At 34.3% G+C, this 27,772-nt stretch overlaps 2 protein-coding genes and 1 long non-coding RNA gene across 4 annotated transcripts in view; 1 reads left to right on the forward strand and 2 right to left on the reverse strand.

Annotated features, from left to right (window-relative positions):
- Nucleotides 1-27,772, forward strand: part of LOC136350646 (lachesin-like) — a 314,414-nt gene that overhangs the window by 217,603 nt on the left and 69,039 nt on the right. The gene's annotated exons all lie outside the window — the stretch shown is intronic.
- LOC136350441 (uncharacterized) lies at nt 13,175-13,887 on the reverse strand. Its single transcript, XR_010734156.1, has 2 exons — nt 13,522-13,887; nt 13,175-13,458 (listed from the first exon to the last, which is right to left on the reverse strand). It is a non-coding gene; the product is annotated as an uncharacterized lncRNA (long non-coding RNA).
- On the reverse strand, nt 16,459-18,513 carry LOC136350511 (uncharacterized). The gene is made up of 3 exons (XM_066302281.1): nt 18,356-18,513; nt 16,750-16,906; nt 16,459-16,683 (listed from the first exon to the last, which is right to left on the reverse strand). Exons 1-3 carry the CDS (start codon nt 18,380-18,382, stop codon nt 16,535-16,537), a joined length of 333 nt encoding a protein of 110 aa, XP_066158378.1. The 5' UTR covers nt 18,383-18,513; the 3' UTR covers nt 16,459-16,534.

A 27,772-nucleotide genomic window follows, 5' to 3' on the forward strand; every position in this document is an offset into this window, starting at 1 on the left:
ACGTACTCCCTTGAAAAGTTTCGCGAAATTTCGCGAAAACTTAATTAGCTACGAATTTTTATTAAATAATAGTCTTGAAGAATACTGATTCTCCACTTCTTGTTCCAGGCTTAAATATGTACTCCTACGTTTCTGAAACTCCAGTGAGTTTTTAAAATTTAGAACTAATTAGGTTAAAATTCCTCTTACGAATTGTTTTGTAAGAAAGCTGCAATTTAAACATTCTTAAGGAACGAGACAAAAACTCGCATATCTCGGAGTACAAAATATAGTTCTATGCATTTTAAAGGGCACATTTCATTGAGTCATTTAGGTTGCTATCTCGCAAAACAACAGCCTGCATCTAAAGGTACTCATACGCTTTACTTTGCATTTGCCCGACATGTTGACATATTTTTCTTTTACCGTTATTTCCTTACGAACATTGTAACGTTATAATGGAAAATCTCTTAAGAGTGGGTTTCTTCCTTTTTACAGTTCATTTCCAATGGCAGCTTTGATTATTTTTGACCTACTTTTGCTTCAATGTCTCAGACATTCCTATATGAAAAATGACCTTTCGTAGGTAATTTACCGAAGAAAAAGCATTAGATTGTCTAATGGGAACGGTTTTATTTTTGTGCGTCTGGGCATGCCGCAAATTTGCTACCCTCGATAGCCCTGACTGCACTAGTTATTCGAAAGATCCTATTCTAAGCAACGGCCAGGAACGTCTAACAATATGAGATAATGAAGGGTTTTATCCTTGATCCAAATGGACCAAAGTGGGGTGTACTCTTGCCTAAGAATCTATAGGTCAGTGGTGCCCTAACGGGAAGTTCATAGAACTAAATTCAGTACAGCACTCATTTGTTGCGGCAAACTCTGACAAGTTCATTTTTCTTGATAAATTCGAAAAGGACTTTATTAAAATAAAATTGTGGATTTTACTTATGATAACAAATTTTTATTAAATATCTCATTTGAATCACAATTACATCACAATCAAAAACGTTTCTTGACGTAAAAATTTATCGGGTTACAGCGAAATATCTTGTAGATCTGCAAAGGTCCACATTATATTAAATTTTTCATGACTGGCCTTAAAACTGATCCTGAGAGCGACGTAACAAATTATATTATATTATGCCTTCAGTGAGGATCTAACGTGCTTCATCTGTAATACTCAATTACGATTGATTGAACTTACCATTTTTTAATAGTATTACTAACCTCTGCGAAAACGCATAAAATTCCAACTCTTCTAAACCATTCCAACGCAGAAAACAACTATTTTATTTGCTTAACTGGATGTCTCTATATATGTTACGCCAATGGGATGTGGCAAATCCTTTCAGTATCCCCTTGACAAGTAGTCCAGATAAGTTTGCGACAAAGGGAGGTAGGGAAAAAACCGTGGGCAAGGGTTCCTGCTAAACTTTTGCAGGATTATGCTAATGAGAATGTGAAACTTTCTAATATTATTAAAAGGTATAAACACTTGAATTTAGTTTAGCTTCAAGTTAATTAAGAAAAATTGGGTCATTCAGTTCAGATTCTGAATAAACCAACATAGCTACAAGTAGGAATGATCCAAAATGCGCTAGGATGTTGGTTAACGTGTGTGTCCGTCTAATTTCCTACTCTATCCTAGATAACACATGGGCAAGAGACAAATTATCAACATTTACATCCCGCAATCGATTTGGGGACTTAATAGCATTATTGGCGAAATCTGTAATGGGTCAATTTGAATTTAGATCGATTTGTTTTGAGGGAAATTAACATATATATTGTTAATCAGTACCGACAAAAGCACGTACCAGCTTACACGCCTTTTAATTCGTCTGATTAAATTTCAATGTATTCGGTGGGATTAAACGATTTTCTATCTAATTTACCGAGAACCTCATACGTTTGTGTCTGGGTAACACTTTAAGGGAAGTTATTTAGGTGAGCGACTTTCAACCTAATAGCTCCGAGTTCCAACGCTTCGAATCAGATAACAGTTAAGTTTCTCGAGTTATATAATAACTTTCAACTCCCTCCCTCTCTTACCGTTTAAGAGATTCGCAGCCCTTCAACTGCTTTTAACATCACATGTAGAAATTACACAGCACCATCGGCCTCCATATTAACCAATCTTCAGCAAACAAGAGACATGTTTCCTGTTTATCGATTCAGCAGCGTGCTTTTACTTAAATATTGACTGACACTTGGTAATCAGAATGCCTAGTGCCTAATCAGGAAAGCCTGTGTTTACGGGTGTCCCATAAAAATCAATAGCCACCCCGCAAATTGGTTCAACACCCACTCGAAATTTCTTATTATTTGCCCATGGTAGATAATAACGATAATGAGCAATCAATCCATCATCTTTGGGCGTTACCGATATGAATAAATTCACTTCAATGGTGGCTGAATTACAATTTTTACCGCAGTTTCCTGTTACAGGAAGACATGCAAGGGTCGGTGTTAGGATAAATTGATGGGTGTCAGTTTTGTACTGTATTAACCATGAAGGATTACAGTATTATAGGGGATATGTGCAACTGTTGGATTGCATAACATTTTACTGTATTTACCTGGGGTCAATACTACTTAATATGCAAGCAAGTAAATGAAGCATAGTTGAACATACACCCTCAGAACAACATTGAAGCTTAGTATTCCGCTAGTTACGTTACAATGGTTTTTTACCGATACATGTAATACGTAATTTAGATTCATATAGAGGGAGATAAAAGAAGATAACGATGTCGGATAAATAAACTTTTTGTTTATTAATTTCCGCAAGTTCTTAAAGATATTGTATTTCATAGAGTTCGAAAAACAGAATAAGATTACGAGGATAGATTCGGAAGTACCCGATTTGATATATAGATGGCGATTTTCTTCTTAAAAATTCGCCCGCATTACAAAAACCTAACCTTAAATAGGTTATGTTTAAAGTTTCAGGGTGCTACATTGATATGTGTTTTGTTTTGAAATCGTATTTCCTGAATGCTTTTAGAGATGTTATGAGCATGGAAAACATTTGTAAGTAATACACAGTTCAATACTTTTAGTTGAAAAGTTTTATTCCGTCCAACAAGCGGAGTTGGCTTCTACTCTGGGGGAACCTGGGTGTCAGCTTAAACCTGCTGCCAAGGGAGCTGCCAAGACGAACTCCACGGTGATCGACCCATTGACACTTCAGATCTGACTACTCGAGAAATTTTGGTAAAAATCCACAACACTGTACTGGAAGATAGACATCTCAGAAAGTTCTGTACATCTCATTTTGACCGAAAAATTGGATATTAAAAAGCTGTGCGCAATATGGGTGTCGCGATTACTCACAACTGAATAAAAACAGGACCGAGAAAATATTTCAAAAAGGTTTGTCAAAGTTTTGCAGTAATGAAGCCGAATTTTTACATCAATTCATGTCAACCATTTTGCACGTGAGACGAAAGAGCAGTTGAAACAATGAACTCAAAGGAAGAGAGTCGGCTCCAAAGAAGGCGAAAACTGTTCCACCTGCAGGAAAGGTGATGGCGTGAGTTTTTTGGGATGCATGTGGGATAATTTTTATTGACCATTTCCCTAAAGGAAAAAGAATAAATGGGAAATATTATACAAATTTAGTGCAAGATTTAAGCAAAAAATGAGGAAAAGACGACCGCATTTGACGAAAAAGATAGTATTTTTCATCAAAACAACGCACCAGTTCACGCTTTCGTCGTTGCGATGGCTAAAATCAATCAACTTGGTTTCGAACTTATCCTTCAATCATTTCATTCATCAGATTTAGCTCCTTCAGATTATTTTCTAGTTCCAAGCTTGAAGAAATGGCTTAGTGGAAAAAAAATTGCAAATAAAAAAAGATGGAGTCCCAGGCTGCTGCCTATGTTGGGACATTCGAAGCTTCTTACTATAAACAAGAAATAGAAGCTATAGAACATCACTGGGAAGAGTGTATCAGTTTCAAAGAGGACTACGTTGAGAAATAATCTAATATTTTTGAATTCTTCTTCCTTAAATATTAGGGTCAGCACTTCTAGGACTATTCTCTTCTATACTATACTCATAGTTGAGACGAGGTGCAATATCCAAATTAGTTTTAAAGATCTCTAATACTGATTCATAAAAATATCATCGATTAAATTTAACTTCAACGATTTTTAGAACTATTTATCCTTCACCATTTTGTCATCACTACAGCTTTTTGGAAAGATTCGTTTCTTCAAATAATTTGAAACGAACTAACTTAAGTGTTTTTTTTTTCGCAAATGAAAAAGTATCATCTAAGCGCCTTTTTGATGCCGCTTCGAAACGAGAACAAATTAGAAGAAAAAATTACCCTGCCATATTAAAACTCCAAATGTTCATTTTAGCAGAACTAATTAAGCTTTACCCTAACGAGAATGCATGTTTATTAAATTTGGAAGTAAAATTCGGAACATAACCGCAGGAATAAAAGTCCGAGCCCCAAAAGCATTTTAACGGTATCTTAGTTTAACTCTGGACTATATAACACTTTAAACCTAAAAGCCGGCTTTAAAATTTAAAGGTTAATTAGATATTTTCGAGTGAACGCTCCTCCCTTACGTGGTGTCATAAATTCTTAAACCACGGAAGAATTTTTTAGACTTTTCCGTATTAGCCAGCTCCAGAGTTTTGCTCCAAGAAAAATATCCCTGGAACGAGCGGCGGTTATTTTATTATTAGGATAAATGTGAGTGCACTACACTATACTTCCTTAATGTGAAACACTGAAATATTAAGATCTTTGTCTGATGCCACGGGATTAGGTTTAAGAGGGTAAAAACCTGCACTAGATGTGGAACATTCATCCTTAACCAATACAACAAGATTATTTAAATCTGGATGAAATAGCGGACATTTCTTAAGGATTATTGTCTCAATACCTGATCAAAACTGCCCTGGAAATGGATAATTAATTTCCGTGATAATTATCCCTTAAAAATGACTCTTCCAGTCAGATATTGAGCGTTATAATTAGAACTTGGAGGTTTTGCAATATTTGGCATTTTAGTTCTAGGATAATTAGCCTGTCAAAGGCAGAGGCGGCTGAGATAAAACGAGACAAAGGAAATCTTGTCCCGACTTAATGGAAAAGAAACCACTGACACAAATTCAAATTTCTATTCACAAAAGCACAGAGGTATTGTAAATATGGGTAATTGTAGCGTCAACATACTTTGCAATCTTGTCCTTCGTAAACTGTAAGTACATCTTTAATAGAGGAACAATCTTAATCAGGAGAGAGATCATTCCACAGCAACTGATGAATTCCATTACTTGAATCACGGACAAGTTTTTTAGATGGAACCGTAGCACCAGGTGCTTTATTCTTCAATTTCTAACAATGCGGTTTGCTCTATTGTGGAGAGGATGATGAATACCATTGTCCATTGAGAAAAATAGTCAAAGCAAAGAGACCAAATTTAACTTTAACTTAAATTTATTTTTAACTTGCGCATTATCTGTAGTAAATATAGATGGGGGGGCTACATCCTGATTATTCAAAATCACATTCTCAGATTCCATTTTCGTTTGCAAGTCGTAAAACTACCTACTGCCCAACCAGAGAAGAAGCCCAAAAGTGTCGGCTTAGGTACATCGTCACTTTTGGTGAAAAAATTTCTCATAGGGGTAGTTGTCTGAATTGACATTACTAAATTACTTAATTTTGGAGAGGTAAACGATACTTTAGTATATTTTGATAAAAATTTCAAACATACGGGTCAAAGACTGCTGAAAAGTTTAACCGGCAAAATGCTTACTGCCTTATTCAATTAGTTACTATATCATTAAATTATTTCCCAATCATGTACGCTCATGTGCAAAGAAATAAAATATCGAGCATTTCATATGAATGGACTACTATTACCCATAAAAAATATTATCAAATAGCTAATTCCCTATCTTGAGTGATATCGCAAATTTTATGTTAATCACAATTTTTTGATGTGATGGTTATCTTTTCTTTAATCGACACTTTGCAATTCGAATCGATTGATGTATCGACACTTCAATAATATCAATTTTTTGGATTTTCTTTCACAGTTTCCCCAGCAAATATTAAGATCTTTATATATACTAACCTGAAGTTATCAGAACCATTCGAAGTTCTAGTACATTGACAAAAACTATAATTTTCAATTTTACGCACAACGATATGCATTTGTTTTTTATATTTAAATACACTAAGCTGAATTTAACTAAAAGATTCAAATATCTACAGCATGAAATTTAGTCATATTAAGTGAGATAATCGATTTAAAAAATGGGTATTTAGGAACTAGAAATTGACAAAAAAATTAAAAATGGCTTTTTAGGTTAATTTACAGAAAAAATTACCCCTGGAAATGAATTCAGGTTGTTTCGCGCACCCTGTACAAATTCAACGCGATTAATTAAGAGTTTCTAAGATTCTTGCTCCTCCATTTGAAATATGTTAAATAATACCTAATATTCTAAGTTTACTTTTAAAATTGCAGGGAAAGCGAAATAAAAAAAAATATGACAATCATTTAATCCGGCTTTAGGCACTCTTCAATCGAATTCACAAAGGGCATTTTGAAGGGTTCTCTCGTGCCAATGCGAACCTGATATTTTAAAAATTTCACTTCATTAACTTAAACCGTTTACATACCTGGGAGAATTAAATTAAATTTTGCTGGCTTATGTAATAACAAAACTCCCAGCTTGAAGCTAATATTTACATATTTTTAGCTTATAAAAAAAATAATGAGCTGTTGCCACTTAGTATTCCAAAGGCCCTTTCCACTTCATGATTCAATGTGAAGCAAAAAAGCATATACGGACCCATCAGCATATTTATCATGAATCACGTGTCACAAACAGTACGTGCATTCGGTTTGACGTATTACAAGGGTAGGAGACAAAATTTGCGACCCCAAAAAGAATGCGTCCCGATGTGATGATTCATGCCTGAGTCTTTACAATTAGGGATAACTACATGAGAAGTATCTTGTGTCATTGAAATCGCATACACTTCAAAATAGTGCATTTTCAGCAAATGCCTAACTAATTTTAATTAAGCATTTGCATAACACAAAGCCGGCTAATTTACTTCACAGTTAACTAAATTTGTCAGCAAATTGAGTTTCGTAAAAAAATTGCAAACTTGTTTGTTTTCTGCTGCCTTGTTGCCCGAATGGAAATTGATACGGTGGAGTTTTATTAGCTTACACACAAGCTAACTTTATAAACTTCAAAGTGCTTATTGCATGCTTTATGCTAAACTTTATTTCCCGGCAGACACTTAGGAATATTTTTGTATAAAATATGGCGGAAAACATAAAATTTCCATCGTAACTGGGAACTGAGCTTTGAAACATCGGTTTATTATACACGGTAATGAATCAAATAGCAAATTTAGATAGAGTCGAAACATTTTTATGTTTGAGCAATATTTAGGGACAAAATTTATACTGGAAAAACGAGCGATTATTGAAACTTCTACTTGTAGAAGCTTTAAGAGAAGTTGAGCTTACACCATGAATCTTTTTATAGTATTAATTGGGTTCATAGAAGTCTGGCCTCTCAGTCAACAGAGAAAGCCTTTAGAGCTGTACATACATCCTGTATACTTCAACTAAACAAGAACGGTAGCTGAATTCACATCCAAAGCCAATTCAGCGTGAAATCGCCCTAGATCAAAGAAGCAGTGAGCTTTATTGAAGGTAATGAGAGACGTTAATGCAATTTTTAAACCTGGTAAGAGTTAGGATTTTTGGGGCAGAGTATTTGATACATTTAATACTTGGTATGCACACATGTCTGACAAGAATAACTAAAAATACATATAAATTGGCAGAAACTTTTTAAAAATGTATTTGAATTTTCACACACATTTTTGGCGACATTATGTATATTTTTCACATAGATAAACTTGAATTCTGACAACTTCCTGTAGTCTATAAATTACTAAAATAAATAATAAACAGGTAGATGTTGATTATACATATAGAGTTAACTTACTTTTTGGCATCTCCTGTATATTTCTCAAGTAGTTTTTGAGTACTAACAACTTTCTTTTCGTCTATTTTACTGTTAGAAGAAGCATTGAGTACAAAGACCATATGACATTCCTATTCAAAATGTATATGAAATTTTTAACACACTTTTTAGTGCCCTTCCTACAGTCTTTGTAGGAAGAAAGGCTCTATCCCCTTTCCTTGGAGAAACTAGGGCCCCTCGTGTGGCTTTGAGCACGTTTAGAAGCAGGCACGTCAGTAATTTCGAATACTTTGCGTTTACAATGCTTTAAGTGGTGATTTGCATATATACTAACTCTATTAAGCTATGGTTATAGATCGCTAGGATTGACTTAGTTTTGTATGTTCTAGAAGTGTGATAAAACCTGGAAAATAGCATTTGGAAAGATTGGTCGGCGACTAAAGTTTTCTTTTATGAGGTAATGTCGTAAGGTCGGAATAAATATCGATGGTTAAAGTTATGGGTGAAATAAAAGTAGGTGATAAGCAGCAAGTACAGGGAGCTTGAGTTTCATTGCATGTGGAAATAGCAGGCTTTACAGTGCTCTAGTATAGATAGGAAGCGTGATAAGGCTCCGAAGGCTTTGGATGAAGTAAAGAAATGATTTTCCGGAACAAAGCTGCTATTCAAATAAAATATTTGGCTAAGTAGAAACACGATAATACTACAAAACAATAATAATACAACTATACAAGTAATGGGAACTAAATCTACATACCTTTCGTTCTTGTTATTATATTTTCTCGCTGGTGCTTAGAAGATCGTTACTGTCAGGTCTTAGATGGTTTAATAATGGTGATGCTGGGGTATTCCTGGGGAGCATTTTTCGATTAGCTGGTTATTGTCTTGAAAGCAAATTATTCTTAAGATGTCCCGGCATTTAGGGCACAAAGTTCAAATGTGCCATATTAATACTAGTAGATGACTTTTGAAGCCTTTTTGTCGTTTTTCTTGGGGATGATTCCTCATAAAGAATGACCCTTCTCAGCATCTCCAAATACAAATTATTTTCGCATCAGACTATCTTGCACTCTGGCTGGACGACACCCTAAATCACCAAGATGAGTTTGGTGCGATCTTCAATATTGAGAAAAAATCTGAGCAGGTCTTCAAAGGTAACAATTCTATTATGTGATCTTATTAGGTATACAAGCAATATTGGGATGACACCAGCTTTTTTTTTTTTTTTGGGGGGTTGGATTTGGTACTTTTGAGGCAGCTGAGCAATTTTGAAGAAATTTCTCCAAGTTTTAAGTGACTTCCCACACAATTGCACTACCGATTATTGTCTGCTCCTACTCAATTGAACAATTAATCACCACTATTGTTTAATTAGCAAGCTTATTGGATATGGATATGAAAGTGAACATTTCCAAGTAAATATCTACCTGCTGAATTTGTAATCGATGTTTGAGTTATATCGAAAGGTTCTTTCTATTATATCTAAAGAATTCGTTTGGCATATCGTTCGAAGTACAAGTGGCTTATATCTTTATAGCTTCTAATAAGTAAAAAAAAAAATTCATGTCATCATTTTAAGGATTTCGCCTAATTTTGCTAGTTCTCATTAAAGAGCGTACATGTACCTTGTGGTTCCAATGTGACAAAAACTTGAAATAATCACCTACATAAAGTGCGTGATTTATAATTTTATTGCCAATTTCAAACAGTTCCGCTGCATATTTTGCACGTAGTTGCGTGGTCCCTTGAAAACCCACTTATCTCCCTCGTAAATTAATCCATAATCGCTTAATTTTGTATGAAAATGAACTTAGGCTTTACATAAATATTTTAATTTTCATTTTATTATTACTTAAGAAAATCTTGATTCGTATATATAGCGTTTTTATCGTCTACATGCACGATCCACTTTCTGTGAATGTCTCGTTAATTTACATAAACACGTTCCTTCCATGCGAAACATGTTGAAAAGACTGGGGAATGGCGTCCTTTATTGCAATTTATTATAAAAGGTATAGCAAAGTAATTTTTTAAGATTGTTCCAAACCGAAAACCTAAAAGCATTGCAAGTTCCCATATAGACATCAATCATCAAGAAGAAATCCCCATGTGTATATAGCACAACCATTCCGAAATTGAAATACTGATATACGCGATGTGCATTCAGTGGTTTGCACTCAATGTCTTCAGCAGGGACGTATCCAAAAAAAATCTAAATTCTGGAAGAAACGAGACCCAAATTGAATCGGCAATATTTAACGAAAGATCAAAAGAGATGGCTTCATTATTGTTACAAAGAATCCTTAAATTGCATTAAGTTTGCTAAAGTAAAATGATAAAGAGGAGCCGCTTTGGGGATGCATTCGAAATCTGATTATCGTTCCAGATGAGGGTGACCGGACTTAAAAATGTATTTCAAGGGGATTTGTAAAGTGGAAGCTAATTAAGTTGGCGGGGCCACCCCAAAAAATGGATCAATCCGCCATGTATTATATACAGGGTGGCAATTTTTCGTGACTTACACGGGATACAGGGGAAACGTAATAGATAAAATAAACTAAGATCGGTGTTTGGACCTCGATTTTGGAATTCGTAAAGGGCCATCTTTATTTGTTTCCGGTGTAGAGATGATTTTTGAAAACTAGCCATTTTCCACTCTTCTTTATATTTCAATTATTACTTAACAAAAATGTGAAAATAGTTCCTTACAAATTTTCCTTTTTATAAAACTAAACTCCAGCGGGGTACTAAGTTTTTGTAATATTTTTGGTTTGTCAATTATTAAATGCAATTACACTTTTGATATGGGACATGTTAGACAAGGTGACGTTTTCTCAAATTCAACCATGGGTATCTCAATTATTTGAAGAAATACAAAGTTGGTTAAATTAGGGCAAAGTTGCGCAATTGCCCATTTAGAACTGGCTTTAGGATTAGAAAATATTCTGTTAGTTCCAGAAATATCCGGGAAACTCCCATGATTAAAATTTGATAATTGAGATCCCTACCCGTATTTGGAAGAGAAAGGAATGCGGTTGACGATTGTTCAAATTGGCCTGGAATATATACGTTTTACTAAAAATGTGTTAGCTTTCGAGATAATCCTGTATTTTTAGTTATCTCATGTAAAACCAGTTTAAAACGACTTGAAAACAGCTCTTCTCTATTTAAAGTTGAATACTAAAGGGTTTGGTGGGTGAGTTATTATGGCCCTTCATGCCCCCTTTTAACACTTTTTGCGCGATATTGTCGCGTTCACACTTTCGCACTCTCGTTCACATGATTCTAACAAGGCGACAATGAATTCCCATGAGGAAAAAGGTTTTTATTGTAATTGTGGTGCGATTTTTAAAGAAATGAGAAACCCCCACATGAAATTCCATTTTTCTGGTCATATAATAAATCGAAAGTCAGAGGAATTGTGTGTGCGCTTCCGGTCGACGCGTCCACAACTCCCGGCTAAATGTCGACCCCTATTTCTGACAGCACTTTCTTAATGTCGAGTTTTTGCAATACCACCCTCGCAACTAAACTACCCTTACTACCGGCAGAATTCAAGTCAATTCACTTACAGGGCTAATGCGAAGTTTCCCTATTATAGACATGTGCTTTAATATCAGGGGTTCCCCTCACGTATGGAATATCTAGGAGCTCAAATTACTCCAAGGGTGGTATCTTTGTCTCTAACTTTACGGTTTTAAAATGAACACAAAATGCTTTAAGTGGATTTACAGGGGGTAAAACTAATTTTTAAATCAACACCCTCTTTATGCCAGCCATATAAATGGATCAAAAGGACTTTGGAATATTTATTAGAGACTATTAAATACCAATGTAAATGCATTATAGATACCATCACATTCCATGGGCTATCATCAGCCATTACCAGTAAAATTTATCTAGCCATTCGGACAACATCGACATCCATATTAGTTATGCCTAGGAATGCATTAAAGTCCATATAATTTTTGCAGTCACCTTTTACCCATTGTCTTTGATAATATGAAATGTGATGTCCCCGTACCCCACAGCGACAATATCACGTACGCCAAAGACCCCCAAATATGAGTCCTCTAGGGCAGAAAGATGTCGTCGTATATTTGTCTACGTTTTTCATACATACCCCACTTATTGAATTTTTTATTTTATGTTTTCATTTAGTTTATGGGGGTTGGTTTTTTCTTATTGTAATGGTTTAAGAAGGGACTTTCGTGTTGAATTAAATATCACATCCGCCCCCGGAGGTTAATACTAATGGAGACGAGGATGGGAAATGTTTGTGCGGATACAGTCAGGCACACACTTTGTTATCAAAAAATTGTCCAGGATGAAAAAGGGGTTTCGCATCGTTTTTTGACCGATTTATTGATTTTTTTTCAGGTCAAACATACGTTTTTATTCCTACAGGTATAAAAGTGTAGTTTTAAATGGCAGTAAAAAGCCTTGAATGACGGAGAAAAGTTTTAGTTTGTAAGTAGCTGAATATTATCAAAAAACTTCTGACTGGAGTTCATTATAAAAATCATGCAGCGAGGACCAAGGCGTGAAGCTCCCCTCTAAATTTCCAAATTATTGAATATTTTTTAGATAAACTTGGATCACTCCTTTAAGTTCAGCTCTCTGTCAACTAATAGTTTTTTTAAGAACTGATGACTTTTGATCCATTCTGTATGTAATATAAGGCATCCACGAACTAAACTAATATATGTATGTATAATACTTCGATCACATATTCGAAAAATAAATTAAAATTTTGTGTTAATGATAAATACTCTAATTTTCGACAAATTTTTCAATTCTTCGGGAAAACGGTAAAAGTAAAAAAAAATAATGCATAGGACTTCTTTATAAATCTCTAAAAATGTTGATTATTTAATCATCTGTGAAACCCTATTGGTTTTCAACATCCCAAGATATACATAACGAATTTGGGCTACACTGATTAACTTTAAAAAAACAACTATTTAATTCCAAATATGTGAAACCACAGATATTAACTATTATAGTGTTAATTAACTTAATTCATTTACCTCCTTTTGTGCTTTATTGGTGCTCCCGTGCGTTTTAAACAAATACCGGTCACGTGAGCTTTGGAATTGCTTGACACTGAGCCTTACGTTATCTCGAACATAAACCAATAAACCTAACCTCATTTTTTATTTTAATCTTTACTAGTGGTCAAGAAAAAATGAAACATAAATAAATCTAATTAATATTTATTACCCAATTTATAACATATGCTGAAAATACAGCGTTTAATTTCAAAGACCCATTCTCCGTTTATGAACTGTCCATTTCGAAAATAAGGTTAAAAACATAGTGAACCACCGCCTTTTGTCGGGCACCTCGACGTGCACCTCATCAGTCACCTCGCCAAGAATTGAACATCGCCATTTATTGTAGTTCATTTGTCTGGTATCTTACGAACAGAGAGGTGGACAATATGTTGTCTCTTTCAGATAGTGGTAGTGACTCGTCAAATACCTGGATATGGTGGTAATTATTAATTATTCTTTGTTTTTGCGAAGTTTGGTCTGTGATGTGTACCGATGTTGGGTTATTTCTTCGAACTGAATACATATGGGGTACTACTGATTAAACGCAATGTGCACTCTTGTCGCATGGAGGAAGCGGATGGTTGAGAGAACCAATCACAGGGCAAGTTTCACGCACCTCGCCGCTGGAAAACAAAATATTTTGTTTCTCATTTTACGTTGATCTAAGGTGCGAGGTGTGATGCTTAGTGAATAACTTCAGTTTGTTTGCATTCATATAATTCTATTGCTTTGATTTATCACGATCGGATAGCGAAGGGATATTTCACTTTGTTTTTACCCTTATTTTCGGATTGGACCGTTCACAAACGGAGAATGGACCTTTGAAACTCAACCGTGTCTTTGAGCATTTATTGTAAATAGGATAAGTAAATAAATATTAATTAAATACATTTATGTTTGACTTTTTCTTGACCACTAGTAAAGATTAAAATTAAAAGCGAGGTTACGTTGATTGGTTTATGTAGGAGATTACATAGAACATATCAACAACGTACGGGCTCTGTCAAATAGTTCCAAAACCCACTTGATCAAAATTTCTTTAAACGCACGGTAGTTGGTTCATCGTCCTTTGTCCTAGCAATCTTGCGTCCTGGAATGTAATACGGAATGGGAGACCTGAAAGGCCTTTTCTCAACTTTCCCCTCATTTATTTTCTTTTACATAGTGGCCAGTTTTCGACATGACCTATTCAGGTGTGTCATATGACGCCCATGAACGGATTTGTGGGATAACTTGCCTAACCAACTGCAAACTGCCAATTAGCCCCCTTGGGTCCCCAAAGTGATCGTGGCCGACATGCTGGTTTTTGGCCGATGAAGGTTTTTACCGAATAGTTGAAAGAAAAGGCCACTCTTTCACGGTCGAGCTCACTACTCAGGATCCACACTTTATCCTTGATGGCGATACAGTACCTGAACGTTCCTGAGTGGTACTTCACCGTCGAGTTTGAAGCTAGGATTCAATGCCGCAGAAGAGCTGCTGAAGCGTCATTGAAGTCATCAAGGTCCATGGGTCGGAAAATGCTTCACTGTGAATATTTAAAACCGCTAGAGACACGAAATCTTTATTTAGGTTGTTCATTAACAGGCGCTGATGTTTCGTGTTTTTGTAATAATTATTCTTGGGGTTCTCATTGGGTTTCTCCAGGATTTTATTCGCCTTAAACAGTTTATTAAAGGTCTCCTTAATTAAGGGATCCTCGTTTGGGGTTGAACAATTAAGATATTTCACAATGGTTTGAGTGCAGTTATCGTTAGTGCAGCGGACGATATGACGTGCATCAGTATAGTGATTATATTGCACTAAAATGGGATAGTAATCACTAGGTTTCTTTAGGAGCACCCCTCGGAAATAAAGGCAATTTTTACTGGAGATTTGCTAGGACCTGGCACCATGATCAGGAAAGGACTTCTCTCGTTAGAATACAAATTCTTTGCGATTAATCTTAATTCTTACAAAAAATCATTGATATATTTCAAATATAGCATGTCCCCAGAAGGATTACGGATGATTTAAATATTAAGCTCTAATTAGAAAATAATTCAGCTTCCCTTTCGTTTTTATAAATTTCTTTTACTGTGCGGGTTACTTTTGTGTAACGATTTGACAAAATTTGGATTTTATTAAGTGTTTACAGATTAACACTGTTCAATATCAGTGGTGTATTCTATCACACAGGAATGAACACTTTTTTTATGTTTTTTTCTATGAATTCATCATTATATTTTTAAAATAAATATGCAAGAGTTGAAATAATAAAAAAACCTTTGTATAACAAATAATTAAGAATGTTGGTACTTAAAACACTTATCTTAATACAATGCAATGAACATATAGCAATACTGGGCATCGGATAGTGCTCACAATTTAAGTCGAAATAAATCGAACCTAACGCTAGCTACTTTTTTACACTCCTGGTCAGTTAACTAAAATACCTCATTTGCTCAATGATGTGATAAAACACCTTAAAGAATTGATTAAGCACTGGGGTGCGTTGTTGAGCTGTTTGTCGAATTTTTAATAAAGTTAGTAAATAAAAATTTCATAGGCCAGACGATGTAAGGGTACACATCAAATTAAGTGCGATAGGGTGGTTGAACTTAAATTTTAAAATAATGGGAAGAATTAGAGGTTTATACGTGGGTTGTATATTAAGCTGTTAGAGTTCAACTTCGTGTTTTATTCATGGGGAAAAATCATTGAATTTTTTCCCGTCGATTTAGTGAAATCTTCATTTTACTATAATTCTCTTGTGTTTCCTCATCTTATGATATCAGGAATTATTATACCACTAAAGATTTTTTCACATAGTACTATTAACTGGAATGTGATTGGGTGTGGAAACTGTTACAAGCGTAAATACACCTCCACTTTACTATCCACAGGGCAAAACTGCATAAACTGTACTAATTTATTTACAAAACTTAAACAATGGACCGTTATAAATCTATCCTAAATTTAAGCTCATATAGCTCTACAAATATTAAATTTCAATTTCAAAAAATGATATAGTATCCGAATTATCAAATGATATGTGAATGGTTTAATACCGTAGAAAAAGTCGACCACCTTCAGCTGGGTAGTGATTCATTCAGCCGAAGGTGATGGACTTTTTCTATAACTTTAATCATTGCCCGCTATGTCATTGAACCATTCACGCATCATTAAATTTTCAGATTTTATTAATGATTTCATGTCAGATTTCTAAGCGTTGGTGAAACATTTTTTTTCATATTGCGAATTTGTGGACCGGCAGCTCAGTACTGGATGACTAACAGGCCATAGTTTGAACTGACTTAAGAAGCAGAGATAAGAAATAGTATTGGTGCAAAATTTGCCCATAAATTATTTAATACTAGTTTCTATTTTAATAATTTAACTATCTACTGAAATTATAAAATAGACATTCTTAAAATTCTCTTTAATATAAAAACCGTATAAAACTTTAATATAAATATTATAAAATATTATTTTGCTTTGTACTATAGAACAAGTAATCTCAACTAACACGTATATTTTTCCACACATCTGCTACCGTGAAGTTTGATTAAACTAGGAGGGCAGCAAATCCCTATAATTTCGTCTCTCTTCATCCTGAAATAGTACTTCGGTTCGGAGACCTCTACTCGATTGATTGAGTAACTTCTTTTGCCTACATACGAATTAAAACAAAACAATATTAGTACATTTTTTAGGACAAAAAATTATTATACCCTACTTCTTTGCCCAAAATTATCAGAAGGCTTCTTGAGTTGCCCACAAGACTGTCGTACTCGTAGTCTCATCTCCTGCATGCTACAGACTGGAATATTGGTCACTGGTGTGCCAAGTACCTTGGTACTAAATGCCAAAAGAGTTGTGGCAAATGAGAATATCTATAAAGGTATATAATTCTTAGTGATTTCCAATTTGCCTCTTAGTAGTATTTTCATTGCAATCAATAACGGAATTGAATTCTGAGACATTTTCCCAATTATAATAAGCCGTTTAAAATGCCGATCTGGCGGATTCATTTTTCAGTATTCCACGAGATACCCGGAAAAATTGCAAATCTAGCAAAATAATGGAACTATTAACCTATTCGGGATGCGTTACACTCAATACGTGTATGTAATATCTCAATGATGCCATTGTTTTTACAAATAGAAGCATTTTTTTTTAAATTATGTAACTCTAATTGTATCGGAGCTAGACGGTTTTAAGAACATCTGGTGGTTAAAATAAACACATTGGAAGACTTGTGATTGAAAGAAAAAATAGGGACGAATTTGCTTATGTAATCAGGTTTAAATGAAAGTTAAATGTGAGGAAGGTGTCACGACAGTTTCGCTCTCTTATTTTATGTGATATAGTAAATTGAATTATACGTTTACCTTTCGGTTGTTAGATAAGTTGACGTAATAAAATACTCATCAAAAAAGATTTCTTAACTTTTAGAAAAAGGTCAAGTCCGGAAATTAAGAACTTACACATATTGTCTCCTTCTTAAATTTGATTTGGAGTTTGATTTGATCAACATAGTTAGGAAGGAGGACCCTGATTATTATGAACTAAGATGAATTTTATTTAAACATAAGGAAATATTTTTTCCTCTTATGTAGTTTTAAACCTTTTGATAAAAATCTTGTTTATGCAGAACTTCTTGATAATATGGTAGATTCATTGTTATACTGGAGAATATTGACAATATCATTGACTGAATTTCAAGAAGCTCTATTTTGAAAATTTTGTAGCCCCATAATGTTTTTGGTAGGTCGAAGTACATTGATGAACTTTCTGCGAGTTGAAATGATTACCTTAAGAAAAGAAGCTAAACTGTTTTTCTTTCATTTAAAGGATCTTGCTGTATGGAAAATCTTTAGTCATGTTATTTGAAAAACAAAAAAATCTTAAATTACCGAAATTTAAGTACGTTGGTTTAAATTTATCATCCAAAAAAACAAACTATTTTAATCAAAAAACTTATAATGAATGTGTAAACTAATAAATATACCATAACTGAACTGTCTTTTGAATATTCTACTAACTCTGACTAGCCTGTGAACTAATACTAAACTAAGGTGAATTTGCTTACCGACTCGCAGTGATGTAAGAGGGAAATGTTTGTAGACCTTTAGCAAACTGAAAGTTTTCGAATTTGTTTTTGGCTCTTTCATGAAATTGAAAATCAAAGATAAAGATGTTATTAAAGTCTTAAATAAAATGTTTAAAAATATCTTGTTACAGATATTTTCTTGATGCTATGGTGGCTGTAATTTGTTCACCTTCCCTAGCATTGCATTCACAAGAATGTTATACTGTCATTTTAAAATTTGAAAACTCACCCATAGATTCATCTTGATCAACTGCATCTACACTTCAGCATTGAAAAGGATTCTAATTCGTATAAAAATAAACTGTCAATAATACATTTAGATATCTCGAATCGAATAACAACAACTAAACACCAGGTGCGACCCAATCTCTGCCACCTAAGAAATTTTGGAATTCCACAATACTAATTGGCTTGCTAATTATTAGTTTATTAAACAGTATTGCCATTTTTTCCAATTGTAAATCGAACCTAGGTAAGCTGTTTTTCTTAGACCTCTCGAGGTAACCTTGAGATTGTTTTGAGAAGCTATTTGGTTTAAACCAAATATTTTTGCTTTGGGTGCTTCGGTAAGGAAAATAATGTCACGTAAAGTATTTTCATGGGTGTATCGGGAATGCTCTTCAAGGGGGTGTAAAATTATATGTAATATACAAGGTGACCCTCGCTTCATGGATCAAACTTTATTGACATATGCCTTTTGCAAAAATCATATTATCACTCAAACTCATCTTACATGAAAGTTGGCAAATTTTTATATACAAAGTGTTGAAGTTTCTCTAATTTTACGTTTGATTTAGAAAGTTTTTGCGATATTTAATTCAAATTTTGATAAGGTGATACTCATTTAGTTTTCCTCCACAAGACGAACCTAATGGTTTTTAGGACTAATGGGATATCACTTTTTATGAGGTTAAATATATCCTTTTACCTTCCTTAGATATATAGTAATATGTTTCTCTTTAACTATGAAATTTCCTCAACGCTCTTATGTTACTTTATTCGTCACACCGTTTTGAGGCATTTAAAAAAATAACCAGCATATATTTTTATTCATATAATATGTGAATTGTTCATAGTTAATAAAAACTGAATTTTGATATATTACAGTAAAAACAGAGTGTTCCGTCTAATATATTTAGATATAATAATTCTGCAACCGTATCAGGTTGTATGGTAAACGTAAGATGAAAAAAAATTTAATTGAACTGTGAGTTTGATTGTTCAGAAAAAAATGATAAGTGGAGCGCAGTAAAGGAGTAAAGAGGCTCTAATAATCACGTCACTTCTTCTAATTGAGTGAATCTAAATTCAAATTTTAATTAAATATTTAAATATTTGCTAGAACTACATGTCAAATTGATAAAAATAAAAGTAATTTTAATTTTTTTTTATCTAAAAATCAACTTTCGTTAAAGAAAAATTTAGTTAAATCGTAAAATTTCTTCATAAAGAATATGTGGGTTAAGGCGTGCTGATTAGGCACCCTTATAGGCATTTATTTATATATATATATAAACATTTGAGCAAAAAAAATAAACCCGTATAAATTCGACTTATTTTAGTGAAAATCTGTCGCTAAATGCTGTAATTGCTATACTAACTTATTAAAACGTGTAATCAAATTTAGGTCGGAATAAATTTGCAGTAGCAGCCTAGTTTATTTGTTTATAAACAAAATTCATTTGAATTCATTAGTAGTTACTAAACGAAATCGATTAGAAGAAATCAACAATTCATTCAGTAGATTGATTCACAGATGGTGCTGAATTCGGGGATATTGATCGCCTATACCTTAAGATGTCGCTGCAGACAAGCACAATCCATAAATTTGCCCTCAAAATTCCTCTATTGATTGGACAAGTATATATGTACATGATTGTGAAAGATGTCACTGTCCATGTTCCATAATGCAGTATTAATTTATCTAGACTATGATTAGCGAAAAAATGTATTTGGACTTACTATTGGATGGTTATACACTAAGAGCATTGAAAATTTCTAATGAAAATTCTCTTAACTAAACAAATTTATAACCGAGCTAGGGTCCTTCGGAATCGGCCTAAAGGCTCAGTTCATCCTTCGGAAATCCTTAAGCAGATTTAAGTAGAAGGCTCGATCCTTCAAATATCCGAAAATGACGCGGTTCAATGATTATTGACAGCCAATCCCGGCCTCCTGTTTCTCATATATATGTATATATATATATATATGTACATATATATAAGGCAATTGATTTGCTGTGTTATACATTTGAGTGATGTATCGCCAAAGGATTTTTAGAGCCATTAGACCACTCCATTGGGAAGGACATAATCCAATTATCCTTGAGAATAACTTGGATCAGTTGAGTGTTGGCCATAATTGAAACGTATTAAATTGAAACGTATTATCTGAGATAAGAGGGACAACATCAATGTTTTCCAGGCCATATACCTCGACTGGAATTGTTGTTTCAAGGGCTCGGCTGTATGCCACCAAGTCCGTATAGTTTCATTAAATCTCTTAGGTGGAACTAAACTGGAGCTCCTAAAACTTTGCTATCAAGATAATTTTCCAAAACTTTATTTAAGTGTTTCGTACTAGGTTGTTTCACTTACATATAAACTCATTAGTGATTTAGAGTGCGTTTAGTTGTAAATTGTTATCTCGCAGGTTATTTCATGCTGTGGCCACTATTTATATTTAGATAGTCAGGTTATTTTTACGCAAATAAGATATTGAATGTTTTAAAAAGAGATTATAATTTTGAAAAAAAATCATTAAAATTTTGTTTTGAGCCAATTTTGAAGATAGATCGACAAGTTTCAGACGTTGGAGAGCATCCGTTTTAATCAGATGTTGAAGGTAGTTTATGTATTCACAAAAGAGTCAAAACTGGATTTATTCACTTTTGAATCTGCTGAAAGTTACCTTAAGTTTGATTTTTTCTTAATGGCCAAGCAATTTAAGTTATTCATATGATTCTCTGAAAAGTTTTCACTTTACCGATATTGCATCTCCGGTAAAAACAAAATTTCAAATATGAGCAAGAGAATGAGGTACTTTGTAGTACCTTAGAATTCTAAAACGAATATTCTCATTATATCTTAGATGTTTTTTTAATTCCCTCAATGGTCACACAAAACAAGAAGAGCACATGGGCATAAGTCCTATTGGGATTTTATTAAAGCCTTTTTTAATTCAGTCAACTCATTTATTTCCATAAATTTCAGATTAACTAGGGACTCGGTGCAAAATAAATGACAAAATCGAAAAACCTCATAATTTTGTTGCAAATTACTTTTCTTCCTCCTTTAAAGTTGGATTTAATACACGAAATTATTTCACAAAAATAGTAAAATTCATAGGCGTTCGCAATGAAAAAAACTGCTGTTCCTTGCTTATCACACTTTATTTGTACTGGACAATTTAGGCAAAAGCTCTAAGGATTATTGAAAGAAACAATATTTGAAATAAAATCAACTCCTCTTAAAACTGAAGGCAGTACAATTAGAAACCCTTCCTGCCAGAAAATACACTTTTGTGGGAGTGTAAGTCCCTTTAAAGTAAGATAAGCTGATGGTAGTGTTTCTCGTCCTGAACCGTCTGTTTATTTATCTATCATATGGTCCCCCAGGAATGCTTTTCATCTGAACTTAAGGCATAGTTTTCGAATGCCGCACACTCTACGGAATGTCATAACAGTATTCCACACTAAAGGCTCAGCATCCCTATATGCCACAGTTTACTTTTACATTGCTTACTGCTAGAAGAGGTTGTTTTCAATGCCAAAGTTGGAATTTTGGGAATTTGTCAAAGTAGAGTAAAGCCTTGGGCAAAGGCGACCGTATTTCCCGAGAAAGTTGAAAATGATTAATATCCAGATTGAGGATCGGTAAATTTAGTTTATTAAACCCTCGAAACAAATTAGAATAATTTAATAAGCTGCAAAGAAAATAATCTATAAATTTATAACAAAATAATTTGCTTTTGGCTTCGGTTTTATTGTGCTATTATAACTGATTAATTCCCTTTTCAAAATGTTTTAATTCGCATCTGTCGCAGAAGTTATGGCGCTAAATTAAACTCTATCGAGTTTTAAAGGGTTTCCGAGAAAGTCAATCTGGTATAAAGAACCCGGCGTCTTAAAGGGCTTTTTGCTTTGCTAAATATCTCACATTTAATATAAGATATTTGTCTCATCTTAAAATTGAGAGAGCAAGGCGCAGTTGTTGCACTCTTTCAGAAAACTAGTTTAAGTTTGGTAAGAGGGATGCGAGATTAATTTTTTTGTTAAAAAACTTATTGATCCTCTCACTTATTAAGCTTCTAAATAATAGAGCCAATATTTACGTACCCTGAGTAAGTTAAAACAAGGCTGACAGCTAGAAATCCTGGCCCGTTAATATACTCATCCGACAACTTATTGACAGCCTTGCCGAGGGTTTAAACGTACCAGCAACAACTTTCAGCCCTGATGTGTAGCTTTACACGCTTAAGGGACCTTAAAGATGTCATCTAGGCAAAACTAGAAGAAAAGAAGTTAAAATGTACCAAAAGCGACTGAGAATGGAAAATCCCACTCCAGTCGTATTTGCTCGCTACGTCGAGTTCTCAATCAAGCTCTTTTGATGGCAGCAAATCAAGGCTGTAACTACACCCTTCATATTTTTGCACGCCAATGGCGCGCTCTCAAAAGCTTATTGCTGTTTAGTTTTAGTATTAGACATTTTTATCGAGAGGTACATTCACATGTGTAAGTATGTTCGACCTCTGCAAAGGACAACCAATCCATTCGAGATCCTTTAAGGTCCTTAATCCCACCGTATCCCTATGTCCGCGCCAATGGCACTCTCTGATCCTTACGCTAGACGTGAAATCCCCCAGTCCTACAGCTCTACTCTCGTATAATAAAATGATTAGATCACTTCATTGAACAATAGGAATGACTTTTGGCTAATGTTTGTGTCCTGGATTGCTCTTGTTCCCAAGTTGCTCTACTTCTCTAATGAAGGGCCTTGCCTTGATGTGAGGACTTATTTATTTTGTTTTTTGCTTCCTCTTGGCCTGTGTGTCTTGAAATGAGATAAAGGGGCTCATTCAAAACAAATCTGACAAAGCAAAAAACCCTGGTGAGCAATCCCAACTTGATCAATAAAATGCCCCTTTGCGGGATTTATTTATTGCTTTAAGTTTTATAGCCCCTGTATAGTGAAGGTTGGGAGTTTCCAGACTCCCAGACGTACTTGAAGATGATACTTTTACGACGTAATCGTCACAATTCCAGCCATTTCTTTCTCTCCAAGAATCCACTTTACAATTATTCTTTGTTTGCGACCATCTATTATTCACATCAGGTCCTGCAAAATTCAGTCAGCCAGATTAATAGACTTCAGCTCAGGATGGCCTGGCTCATCAGTAAACAACTAGCAGCATTGCTGCAAGTTTTCCTGAGTTATTATTAGTGAAACTTTGATATTCTATAAATTAGCCCTGACATATTTTAATATGGAACTATTGAGAAAATGCACCTAATTTATCCCTTGGTAACAAACAACTTAATTTAAATTGTGGCGAAGCCAAAACCTTGATCAATGCTCGCTTGGCAAGTTGCTGGGGGCGAACATCCCCTTTGCCCTTCTTTAAATCTGCTCCTGTGAGAATCACGTCCTTGTTTAAAATGAATGGGGAGCAATATCCTAGTATATAGGGTGTTTCAAATTCGAATTTCAACATTTTGAAAACTACGACAGGAACGCGGTGACTTAAATGGCAGGGAAGCTTATTGTTTTAAAGAAGTGGGGTTGTCTTAATTTAAGACATTTTAGGAGAAATGTTAGAAGAATGTGGATTAAAATTTGAAATGTAAATACCAAAAAATCTAGGGATCTAATAGAAATTGTGGGCTTAAAACATAAATTTAAATAATCCTGGGGGAAAAGTTACACATTCGAGGAAAAAATTTATTGTAGTTCAACTTTTGGACTAAAGAAACCTGTTGAGTCACGCATCATTAAAAAAATTAAACAAGTGTAATTTTTAATATATGTTCGATATTTGTAGAATGGAGAAATTGCATATATTTTTTCCCCTCAATGATTAAAAAAATGATTACTTAATTACCATGTTTATTTTCCACGTTAACCAAAGGTTTTGACAGGACCAGTCGATACTTTACGAGCTTACCTATTCGATAAGCATCCGATGGCGTAAAAGCAGTCTTTAATAAAAAAATGCTCTGTCGAGGCACCCACATTTTACATGGATGCTATAAGCTCATAGAATATCGCTTATCTGTGAACATATTTCAGCATAAGGCCCGGAATATAGGTTACTAAACTAGCTACATGTAATGTTCCACAAGGCCAACATATGCATATTTACTTTTGCCGCCTAATGGCAGAAGGATAGGTCCAGTTTTGTTTACTTTTTCATCCATCAACTAGCTCTGAACGGTCATGGAGAAATTTAAATATTGCCATTAGTTTAAGGTTCATCATCCATGGGAATTTTTATGAATGTGTTTCATAATTTATTGATAACCAACGGCAATGAAATTGAATTGCCATGAATTTGACATTGTTATCAAAAACATGCTTATTTTTCGTAGTCACTTCCTTCTCTAATGAATCGATGAGCATTGGTACGTTATCAGGACAAATTTTTTCAAGGCTTTTAGTGCTAAGCTACAGGTTGTTCTGAATCAATCTATCTCGATAACTTCCCTTTACAATATCCGATCGCTTTTCCAATTTCCTGCGGTAACTGCTGTTTTGAAATACCTTTTAGTTAGCTATTCCATTTTCTCCAGATGGGTTTGTAACAACACTTTTATTAGCTATCTGGTTTTAGTATTGTTTCGAAGCAATGTCTCCTGTGTTTCCGCAGGAGAGGACCTCTGCAAGCATATTATTCACTAGTGGCCTGCATAAAATATTCACATATGACTGAAATTGATTAAAATTCTAATTTACATATATTCCCAATTCGTTACTTTAGCGTTCCATCTCGTTATCTAAAAATTGCAGGGAAGTAGGACTGGGATGCAGGAAAAAATTAGCAAAATCGTTTTTAAAATTTGCGGACTACACCCTGGGAAGTAAAATACATTGAAATTTATTTTCTTCGCTTTAAAATCTGCACCTGGCACCCTTTTCCTATAAAAGAATTGGCTACGTTAGGGTGGCATTAGTCGAATAAGTTTAACTTAGGGCAATAGTCTGAAATTTGCTTTTGAATGTTAGTAATTTGTTTTACCCAATAGAGAATCTTATGCTCTACAGGATCTTGAGATATCGACAAATGAAGTTTCGAAGATTTTTTCCTTTCGTTTCTTCTTTGCTGCACTCACATCTACATTTCTAGGGTTTTATAACGATGCCTAGAATCCTCAGAAAAGGACTAGAAGTTCAGGGTAGTATCTCGGAAATTAAAAAAGATATCAGAACCTCGTTTGCGAGAGCTTGCAGAGCTTGTCGGACGATTATGTAAATTTGAAAAACGGAGAAAATTAGATTAGATCGGGTTTCCTCCTTTGGAAATTTCCAGGAAAAATTCTGGATTTTTGATCAAATCAATCCATTAGGGCCTTATCTGAACCCCGATACTTCAATTGAATGCTAATAACTCATAAAATAAATTACAGGCATTTTATAAAAGCTTCGAAACATAGGTGTTGAAGTTAATTACTATTTCGGAAACCCAATCGGAGATCATAACCCCACCATCGCAAGCTAGTATATACTTATATAATCTTATAAGAAAATTCGACATATCGAAGCTAAAGTTTTCCCAAATAGAAAAGTTGAATGTATCTCCCGACTGAAAAATATGCAGGAAAGTTTTCGAAAATTTTTAAAAATCTCTCAGGATTTTAGGACCATAGCATCATAGAACTACACTTTGGCATTTTCCAAGAGATGTTAATTTTTTTTTTTTGAATAATTTTTTTCTTAACGCGATTGACGAGGATCAGTCTTATCCTCAGTTTCGCAAATTCATGTTACTATAGGTCTTTCCACTATGGAAAAATAGGTGTTAAAGTGACTCCATGAAGGAGATATCACAATTGGGTTTGAGTAATCTAAGCCGGGAGTGAGCTTGGTGTATGGAGAGAATTAAAACTAACGATAAAAATATACAAGAGCAATAAATCTCTCTTAGTTTTATTTAGTTTTTTAGGGCACAAAGTGCCTGTTGAGCCAGTGAAGGGGTCTACTTTTGCAGGCTCTAAACCGTTAGCCGGCAGGCACACAGTGCCAAGTCTACATTTACGGACTTCATCAATCACTTACTGCAGCTTCGAAGTTGTCTATTAAGTACGGGGAGCTCATTACTTGGGAAACAACACTTCGGCCTCTAACCAATATAAATTCGCTGATATTTTTTATCCTAAAAAAGAAACAATGAAAATTTACTGCCTGGATCAGGGATTCTACGTCTTCGTTTAATTAACTGCTCTACTTTACTCTAACGTAAACATTACAAATAGTTAAGGGTGGGTAGTTCTTTCTAGAATCGACAATATAATTAATTACTGGTTGCTCAGTTTCAGTGTATTTCCATGTAGTTCCAACAGGGTTGGGATTCGGCTATTAAGTCCTGATGAAAATATTTAGGTCCAAAACTGTTTTATGCTGTTCTAAATTCTTTTTTTGGAAAATTGGACCCACTGCAAATTAAGTGTGAATTTATATTTTTAATGGAACTGTCTAGTGACTATTACATTACACTTCCTCAAAGATAAATACGTGAATATCATATCAAGTCATACAAAGTTGGTAGGAAGCATTTCATGAATAGTAAAGGCAAAATTGCCTCTAGTGCATGTTGATCTAAACGTCTGATGTGGTTCAAAGAAACCCAAATATGAAACGTTAAAATTAATTTTATATTGACGTCAGAGTTCGTCCTCCAGCTCATAGAGCACACAAGAGTTTCTATTTGGTTTCCTTAAGTGCCATGGGCCAAATATAACCTAGCTTTGTCCCGGTTTACGTCTACCAATATTTGACTTTATACAGTAAGTTTTCTAGTTAACCGCAAACAATATTTCCCTTTGTGTTTGCAAGTTCTAACAGGCAGTTATGGAACATATCCAGACTGACCCGTCCTATGATTACCATTTTGTCTTCGGAGTCTAAAGTGTTTCTTTTTATTAATTGAGCGATTTCCTTATTAAAATTTTATCACGAAAAGGGCAATGATATTAAACTCTAATATTGATAAATTAGCTTTCAAGAAATTTCCATAAAGCCTCTCAGATAGTCAAAAAATATGATAATTAGGTTGTAACGTTACTATACACACGCATCTTTGAGTTATGGATCCAGATAAAATATTTTTCAGTTTATATTCAATATAATTCAGGCAATCAGGAGGGTACGCGAAACCCTTATTTTCATGCTTTGAAGTACTAGTTTTGGAGATATTTGGTAGTAAGCGTTTAAATAATAAACTAATCGAAGATTTTTTAGTGGTTATGGTACTAATTTACCGCTGACATTTCCCTAAATTTCACACAAACTCTTTTCCTTTGAGCTATTTTATATTCACACACCTCTGTTTTATAACAAGTTACCACATCCGGTGAGGACACTATCCTCGAGACATTTACGTTGAGAATTAAAAAATGGCTAATGAGAAATGCCTATTATTATGTTGACAA

Source organism: Euwallacea fornicatus, chromosome 3, assembly GCF_040115645.1.
Source record: "Euwallacea fornicatus isolate EFF26 chromosome 3, ASM4011564v1, whole genome shotgun sequence".
In the NCBI taxonomy this organism is placed as follows: Eukaryota; Metazoa; Arthropoda; class Insecta; order Coleoptera; family Curculionidae; genus Euwallacea; species Euwallacea fornicatus.